Source organism: Solea solea, chromosome 7, assembly GCF_958295425.1.
Source record: "Solea solea chromosome 7, fSolSol10.1, whole genome shotgun sequence".
NCBI lineage: Eukaryota > Metazoa > Chordata > Actinopteri > Pleuronectiformes > Soleidae > Solea > Solea solea.
Genome location: NC_081140.1, coordinates 11,850,244 through 11,859,808, shown reverse-complemented (window position 1 = coordinate 11,859,808; position 9,565 = coordinate 11,850,244). Strand labels below are relative to the sequence as shown.

The 9,565-nt window shown below is 39.2% G+C and overlaps 1 protein-coding gene across 1 annotated transcript; it reads left to right on the top strand.

Annotated features, from left to right (window-relative positions):
• Positions 1 to 450: 450 nt before the first annotated feature.
• Positions 451 to 8,635, top strand: LOC131462070 (acetylcholinesterase-like). The gene is made up of 10 exons (XM_058632977.1): positions 451 to 593; positions 1,330 to 1,641; positions 3,968 to 4,202; positions 4,302 to 4,434; positions 4,526 to 4,677; positions 5,167 to 5,323; positions 5,828 to 6,138; positions 7,210 to 7,419; positions 7,514 to 7,671; positions 8,000 to 8,635. The coding sequence occupies exons 2-10, from the start codon at positions 1,338 to 1,340 to the stop codon at positions 8,089 to 8,091; spliced, it is 1,752 nt and encodes a 583-aa protein (XP_058488960.1). The 5' UTR covers positions 451 to 593; positions 1,330 to 1,337; the 3' UTR covers positions 8,092 to 8,635.
• Positions 8,636 to 9,565: the final 930 nt, after the last annotated feature.

Below are 9,565 nucleotides of genomic sequence, written 5' to 3'. Positions count from 1 at the left end.
AAAAAAAAAATACTGACTTCCTAAGCTTTAATAATGAGTATGATATTAATGTAAGTGCAGAATGCAGCCCCTGAAATTGACACCACCACACCCAGGTATGACTCAGATATTATGTGTTCAGCTATTTGATATTTGACCACCAAAATAGATCAAATAAATAAATAAATGCAAATTAATTTCTGTTTACAGTAGGAGATCTACAAAATAATTGTGAGCTATATAACCTCAGCATACAAAGCTGGGCGCCTCTTACACATGCATAAACATTCCTTTCCTTTATTTTAATAACAATATTAATGATAATAATAATCTATCCGTCCGTCCATTTAATTTAATTTAATATGGCTCACTTATTATGTGAGATTGATTCCAGGACACACGCTGCGTTTGTGGGCGACCTAAATGATTTCCACTATGTTGCCTTGCAGCAGATGACATAGTAGCGGCAGCTGCGGTGGGTGGAGGTGGAGGTGGAGGACAGGGTTTGCCTAACAGACGCTGGACAGGGAGTCCACGCCTTTTTTTTTATTATTATTATTTACCGCTGTGTGTTTTGTCTTATCATACAGACACACACCATCAAGTCGCTAAAGGTAAGCTCGTCATTAAAGTTTTCCTTTTTCCTCCCCCATCCTTTCTTTCTGTAAAGTTGATCCGTTCAGCACTTCTGAGGTCGTTTAAATGGCATGAATGCATCTGCTCGCGCGTCTGACTTCATCCTTCTTTTTTTTTTCTCTCCCCCCCTCTGGGATATTTTGCGATCAAAGTCTAATGCGTCGCCTTGTGCGTAATGAGTTTAACGTTTCCACGCATTCTGCTTTTGTAACGAGCGCACTTGTCGCGCGAATGCGCCACTCGCGCGCTTCATGTCGCGCACACGTACACTCGCAACGTGTCATCTTGTATTGTCGATCCTTTGTATGATCTGTGTGTTATAAAAGCTGCGCGAGGCTCGAATGTCACTCAATGGTTGGTTTAAATAAAGTCCAGTAGGTAAACGTATGCGTCTCGTACAATACAAATAATTTATCTAATTATCCATAATCAATAACCCTTCACAATATAAATGTGACATATCAATATAACATATACCATTTGTGATTATGAAGTATGCTTTATTTTTTATTTTATAGCTTAAACCTCAATGTGAAAATATAATGAACTTAAATAGTAAGGTGCCATTTAAAACCTTTAAAATCAATTTAAAATAGATTTAGTCTATCATCTGTTATTATATCCTTTATAATACAATGTCTATTTCAACATGCTGTATTTAAATCCATAAATAATAATGTGACAATGTTTGTATGAACTGGTTTTGCATTTCAGGATTTCCCATGGCGACGGCCACTTTATGTTCACACGCTGCCTTTTTTCTTCTGCTGCTGCTTCCTTTCCTGGCTGCATCACCCATCACTCAGGATGACCTTCTGGTTAATACTAAGCATGGGAAAGTTCAAGGGAAGTTGGTGCCAGTGCTGGGCGGCCATGTCAGAACATTTCTTGGAATTCCTTATGGAAAACCACCTCTGGGAAAGTTGAGATTCAAAGCTCCAGAGCCGGCAGAGAAATGGGAAAGGGTGAGAGAAGCCACTACATTCCCAGCTTCCTGCCACCAGAAAGATGACAAAACATTTCCAGGTAGGATGCATTAAGTGTTCCTTTAACCCTTTAATGCCTATAAGCCTAAGCCAAGTAAGTAAGGGCTTTTGCCCATCTTTCCAGAATAATTTTCAATATCTGGTAGTTATTTACAATTCACTGCATGTTAAAGAAGAATTTAAAATGAAGAAAAAAAATAACGAACAAATGAACACTAGATTTTGTGTGTTAAATTTGAAATTTGAACAGTATGAAACTGTTTACAATATTTAAAGTAACAGCTTTTGTCTCAATGTCCAAAAAAAAGAGGAAACTATGTCCACAAGTTTTTCCAACTCTCTCCTCTCTGGTGACAAAGGCGCTGATTCGCCGGCCTCCTGCAACAGCGATTATTAACCAAATCAACACCGTAATAAGCACATGTTGGCTTTGACTTCTCAGGTTTCAGAAACCGTCGGAATTTTTTACAAACTGTTGCGTAATTACAGTAATGCAGAGTCTGCAATACGCTCGGTGTTAAAGGGTGAAGTTGAAACACTGCTGACTGAGATGGAAGATGACTGAAGTGTGAAAAGACATCTACCATCAGCATAGTTCTGCTGGGATAAATTGCACCAAAGAACAAAATATTTACTTTAATTTTTTCACCAAATGAGGAAACGGTATAGTCACATTTTAAAAATTCATATGAATTTAAATGGTTAATAGAAATAAAGTTTCACCTTTAACTGCAAGACTTCTCATCATAAGCAATATTGAAAAACGAGAGAGCTACACAGACAGAAACATTTTGTCAGCATATTCAGGCTCTTATAGAAATACGTGGTGCAAAGGCTATGAAAATTTTCATTTGATTTTATAGTGAACAGACACTCATACAAACATATCCATTTCTCCATTTCTGCCAGCCAACCCTCTTAAATATTACACACTGGACATTATAGGTAAAAAGGCAGCAAAACCATGATTTCATTCATCCTTTAACAGCAAAGCACTTCAGTTCTGTCATTTAGGTCCATGCTTCAATGAAAGATGAACCTCCCAGCCAATAGTGATCACATGACATTACACTGTATTAGAGAATAGTAAAAAAATCGGATGAAATTACAAAATTGTTCAGATATACAATATTATCTATCTTTGAAAGCATACACTGAACTGAATACAGGCCTTTTCCCCCACCCAAGACAGACTTGTGCTTGGTCATGGATACTTTGCTATTTATAGACACAGCCACCTGTCAGGGGTTGTTTGGAGCCAGCGAGAGATCCACTTGCATGCATACCTATGGAGAACCGGTGCCCCACATATACTGTAGATATTACTGCACAAAGAGATATGGACAGAAGACATTGGTGTTTTGTTTCATTTCGTTTTATTTAACCCTTAGTGCTCACGCAGATCTGTGCCACTGGGGCACCCTTGGTAAATTGCAGTGGGAATAATATACAAGTCCTTCTATGGACATCCTGGGGGTGTGTGTTTGTCTTCAGGCTTTACCAAATATGATTTTTCCATGTTCTTATGTGTTTTTGAGTCAAATTTATGATTAATTTTATATTACATATATATATTTTTAAAAAGTAATACTTTTCAGTACTTTTTGCTCAAGTGTGTTAATTATAGTTTGTGAACATGTCAAAAAAAAAAATAATTACATCATCCGATTGCCTATAGGTTGTGCTGAAAAAGAGGATGTAACGGTGTGTTTCCACTAGAATAGTATCTGGTACCAGGTACTTTTTTTAGTACCTGCTCTGGCGAGGTTCCAAGCGAGCTTAGGCGATACTATGCGTGACATCACTAGACTGCCGGCCACTGATTGGCCAGAGTGCCGTCACAGGAAGAGTTGTCCGACACAAGAATCAAGCTGAACAATGCGGAACTGTAGATCAGTTAAAAAGAGTTAACAATCCTACATTTTTAATGAACTGATTCTAATGATTCAGTTACACTGAAAACAACTGCTTTATAAGTCTCTATCCACTCATTTGTGTGTGTCGTGTGTAAAACGAAGTCAAGGCAGTTTCATGCAGCCGTGTAGTGATGACTCCGCCCACATGGAGTAGGTGCTTTTTATGTAGTGGAAAACCAACTTAAGCCGTGCCGTGGTGAGTCAAGGCGAGTTGGGACCACAGTGGAAAAGGGCCATATAACACTCGATCTACATTGCACATTCTTATACTCTGTATGTTTTAACATAGTAATGGAAAAAACAGCCTAAATGCTCTCTGTGTTCTAAGGGTTAACATCTAGTCATAAAATATATCCTGCAATAATGTATTAGAGAAAACTATGCAATGCTGCAAGAATGTCGTCCTAGTCATTCTCTGTTGCCAATTATTGATGTGATCATTCTTTTCAGGGTTCAAAGGTGCAGAGATGTGGAACCCAAACACTCCTCTGAGTGAGGACTGTCTGTATCTAAATGTCTGGACCCCACATTTCAATAAAACCCAGACTCCGCCTCCACCGCTCGCTCCAGTTCTCGTCTGGATCTATGGTGGCGGGTTCCTGACTGGAACAAGCTCTCTGGATGTTTATGATGGCCGCCTCTTGAGTAAATCAGAAGGTGTTGTTGTAGTGTCAATGAATTACAGGTAAGGAAATCGAAGATACTGTTGTACAGTTATGTCTAGCCTAGCTTATCATTCATCACAATGAATATCTTTCCTCATTCTTGTGATTGTGAATTTTAGAGTTGGAGTTTTTGGCTTCCTGTCTCTTCCTGACAACAAGAACATCCAAGGCAATGCTGGTCTACTGGACCAGCGCTTAGCCGTCCAATGGGTCACCGATAATATTGCTGCTTTTGGAGGGGATCCTTCAAAGGTGAATTGTGTTTTGACCTTTATCTTGTTTAAAACAGGAATAAAAGGTGATTTTACTGATATAAACAGTTCTGATTTGCTGATCTATCTAGGTGACTCTGTTTGGGGAGAGTGCCGGGGCAGCATCAGTAGGCCTTCACCTCTTGTCCCCAGGGAGCCATCGTCTTTTTCACAGAGCTGTGATGGAGAGTGGCTCTCCCACTGCACCGTGGGCCATGGTTAGTCAGACTGAGTCCTGGAGCAGGTACTTTCTATATGTGTTTTTCAACTTGAAGCGTCACCAGAAGCATACTCAAAAACGGAAGTGCTTGGGTCTGTAGGAGCGCTCATTTTCGTGCAGCTCTACAACCAGCTGTTACGATGCTCAGGGACTACTTAATTCTTACTTTATTAAAAGACCTTTATTAAGAGGTTATCCTCCTGTAACCAGTGCTGTGTGTATTAACCCTGCAGACTTTTGTTACACCATGAGATCCGCAGCATTAGACATCCGGGTCCCCTCAGTATGATTACTATCCTGAAACTAGTTGGTACTACAATGTTGACATAGTTATAATATGTTCACAGCTATATAAATGTATAGCTAAATTTTTTGAAAGTATAATGGGAACATACACATGGTGGTGAATCAAACATTCCTGGAAACACTACTTAGTACTTGCTGTCCATCATTCACTGTCATTATGCCCATTTCTGTCATCCCTCCATTGCTCTGTTTATTGTCAATACCCAGGGCCCTAAGTCTGGCAAAATCACTGGGGTGTCCCACGTCCAACTCAGCTAAACTGGAGGCTTGTTTGCAACAAGTGGATACTGGAAAAATCTCATCGGCTATCTCATCACCTTTTATCCCTATTGTTGATGGGAACTTCCTCCCGGATAAACCTGAAGTAGGTGAACCCTTCTGTACATTTTCTCTTCCTTATCTCTTCTGACCTAAACCCATGCTAATCAGTTGAGAAGGATTACAGCCTGGGTGGCGTCAGGTGGGTAAGGAGGATATGGCTAATTTGATTGAAAAGCAAAATTCCTGGCTGTCTACAATGTAGTTGGAGTGTCTGCATTGACAGCAGCAGTGTGACAGTAAATAACTGTTAGGACACACTGGACGTGGAAGTGTCATGTTTGAAATAAGCACTCGTGATAGCCCACACTGGGCACCACTATGATGCTCTGCAGGGCACAGGCTCTAATAACCTACAATCAGTTTTAGCCTCTTGTCTTGCCATGTGATACGAGGTAATCGGACTAGAAAAATAAACTCAAAATCTCTTTTTAATCATTGCATTTCATGATATGATTAGATGAGATTCTGATAACTGATCGACTTACTCCTCCCCCCCATTTATCCATCCACAATATGAGTGTGAACATGTGTTCTGTTTGTTCTGTAGGTGCTGTTAAGGACTGGTGTACTTCCAAAGAAAGATTTGCTGATTGGCGTAAACAAAGATGAAGGGACCTACTCGGTGGTTTATGGGGTGCCTGGATTTAGCAATATTGGTCACAGTCTCATAACCAGGAATCAGTTCCTGCATGGAGTGAACCTCTCACTGCCAAACGCAAGTCATGTCACAAGAGAAGCAGTCACTTTACAGTACACTGACTGGACAGATGTGGACAACAGGGTGAAAAACCGTGACTTCCTGAGTCGTCTGAATGGAGACTACATGTTCGATTGTCCTGTGATGGAGTTTGCTCAATGGTAAACAGAAAATCTGGGATTTTAATGTTGCGATCTGATTGACAGTCATGAGTTATGATCATTTCTAGTGAGAAGACTAGAAATGAATGCATTTCACTGTGTGATACATGATATACATACAACAGCCTTTATGTTAGTTGTCACAAGAAAATGCAGAAACCAGTGATCGTGGTTTAATCCAAAACTCTCAGCACTCAGACCATACTCATGGTCAGCATAGTCCGTCTTTGCTTGGAGGACATTTTTAGCAAGTTGCTCAGCAAAAGGCACATAAGCCTGTTCTGCTCGCACTCTTCACATGAAAGTGATCAGGATAAGCAGTGGCAAAATGAATGGAAAAGAAAATATGTCAGTGCATTACTTGCACCTTACATCTTCAGCTCAGGAAACATGGTAGTTTAGATTCAATCAATTTAGGTTCAAATAATGGATGTGTGTCAGTATTGAATAGAAACTAAATGTGTGCCTAAAAATAAACGTAAAATGGTTCAATAATGTTGTTTCTCTGAACAAGTGGGATAATGTTTTAATGGAAAAACATTTTGTCTGTGAATATTCTACAGATTCAGCACATCCACATGTCATGAAGAAACACACTTCAGTCAAAATGATCATATGCTGAATTGTGGTTTAGTCATATTGAAAGAAACTCTTCTGGGACATTGGCAAATTATAGACTTAAATTAAACAGTGCACTTCCTGGTCTACAGGCCCTGGTTAGTTTACAGATTCTTCTCCCAAGCACTCCACTGTTGCAGCTTCTGCACTCTAGCAAATGCCTTTATTGATGCCAGTCCTCCACATAAAAACTTCTTTTTCTTTTGTTCCTTTTGGCCAGAGCTCTCTGCATTGGCGCCTTCACTGTGAGAGTGCAATAAAGTGCTAATCAAATTAATGAGGTTTTCAAACCATTTGTTTTCCCATCTAGCTGGATGTTTAGAATTAATGAATTAATTTTAGGGGGGGAAAAAAGGGCTGTTTTCATTCGTCCTTATTGTTCCTGCACTTACAGTATGTTTGTTAATTAACCCCCGACCATGTTTGACATAAGCCCCATGTTTTTTTTTTCAGGTATTCACTACGCGGTGGCAAGACGTTCCTTTATTTGTTTGATCACCGGTCATCTGTCAATCCTTGGCCAGAATGGATGGGCACGATGCACGGATATGAGATTGAATTCGTCTTTGGAATGCCACTGAACGCATCGCTGGGTTACACGAAGAATGAAGTGAACATCACTAAGACGATTATGAAGCACTGGACCAACTTTGCCCGGACAGGGTAAACTTAATCCAACAGTCAGCCACTCTGTCAGACGGTGTAAGAACCCTCCGAGCTGAATTGTCTTAAATTTGCTTCTTTTTTTTTTTCTCAGGGACCCAAAGATTGATGGAGCCAACTGGCCGGTGTTCACCACTGATCAGCAGAACTATATCACTCTGAGCTCCAACCCTCCAGAACAGAAGACAATGATGAAGGCTCAGGAGTGTCAGCTTTGGAACCAATTAGTAACAACTGTACAGAGAGTCTCAGGTTAGACACACACTAATTGTCTGTCTGTCTGTCTGTCTGTCTGTCTGTCTAGACCTTTCAATCACACAAACAAACATACACATCTGCACATTTTGCACACGTATCATTTTATGGCAATATTCACAGTACTTAATGCTTAATTTATTTAAAAATGAGTTTTGTATTTTTGGTCATAGAGGTTGTAGCCCTGATCATACAAAACACTGTATTGCTTGAGATTAATTTTATTCCAGAGAACACACTCAAGGACACACACACACAAGGTTGCATACCACTTTGTGCAGAATGATTAAGTGAAAGTCTCTGTCTCCCTTCTTTTTCTCCACAGATGATCTCCAGGCCTGTGTGAACGCAAGTGGATTTTTACTCTGTAATGAGTTACTTCTAATTTTACTGGTTATTGGTTTACTGGTTTACTAGAGTGTTGATTTTTTTTCCTCATTATAAGGTAAATAAATGGTCTGAAATAGTTAATCACAGTGGATCTTTACTACTTTTGTTTGACTACTGCATGTTTTTAAAATATACACAGTTTACCACGTTGTATTCAACAGCAGAAGATGTTTTTTGTTGTATTGTTGAATAAATATTACTTGAGTAATGTTTAGAAATTACTTGAATAGTCAGTAATTGTCAATTTTAACTCTACTGTCGTATGTTTGCAGTATTTTACATTAAAATGGAGTACAAAGTTGTTTTAAACACACAATTGAAAGTCAAGTACTTTAGAACTGCACTTGTGTACAGTTTTTAAATAAACCTGCCTATACCACTAATTACAATTATAGAGTGTGTTATTGACAAAGAAACACAAATCATTGCTGTGGCATGTGTTTGTCTTTTTTTTCCCAAACATGCATGTAAAGGGAAACAAAAACTGAAACCTGACGTTTGGGATATATTAAGAATGTTCTGGATTTGTATTCACTGTTGCCCTGATCATTAAAGTCCCTCATGTCAGTTCCCTCATGTTTATGTTATTTCTATTGAAGACTCATTCTTCCCATGCACTAAATGACTTCCTTTTACGCACTCTATTGTATTATAATGTTTACCACGTATAAGCAACGTGTCATGAAAAATGTGATTTTCATTGCATTGTTGCAGTGTAAGGGAACGGCACAAAAAACTGAGACGAGTTGGTCGGTCAGTCAGTCTTGTTAAATAACGCAGCAACAGAAAACATCGTAAAACCACACGTTATTTATTGTGTCACTATACCAAACAATCTCAGCGACCATTAGCGCTTGTTTATTCATGTCGTCGCGTGTGTTTCGCAGTTTAGCAAACAGCGTTATCGTGCTCATAATTCTGACACTGAACGACAGTAAAGTGACAATAAACACTGTCGCCTTGCAAAGGTCATGGTGTTACAAATAAAGCTACCGAGAGAAAAGAGCTGGTGGGAAATGAACTGCTATTTAAAATACTTTGCTGTGCATTGGAATTCAGGCACAATGAGAGCAGGGAAAACCGAGGCAGCATTTGGTAGGGATGACCTTTGTTATTTTTCTAGTTAACACAAGATTATAACATGATTTAGTGAAGTAATTCTTAAATCATAAAGTTTAACATAAGGATAGTGTTTAATTGCATGCAAATTCCACAAACCCTGTGTTCAGCTGATATGGACGGGGAAGCAAGATATTTACTCTGTACTTAAAAAGAAAAAACTTGTTTTGTTAACCATTTCATTGCCACACTCTCTGAACTGCTTCCACAAGCTTTTATGACGGGCCCCTTGAGTTACTAAGAACAAACATTGTCAGAGTGCTGAGAGAGTGAAAACATGCGTGAGCCAGAACAGAGGAGAAGTTCAGTGTGAGCACTCCTACTTGATAAATAAACAAGCAATTGTATAGTAATATAAAGTCCATAGGGCACAGTCTGCATA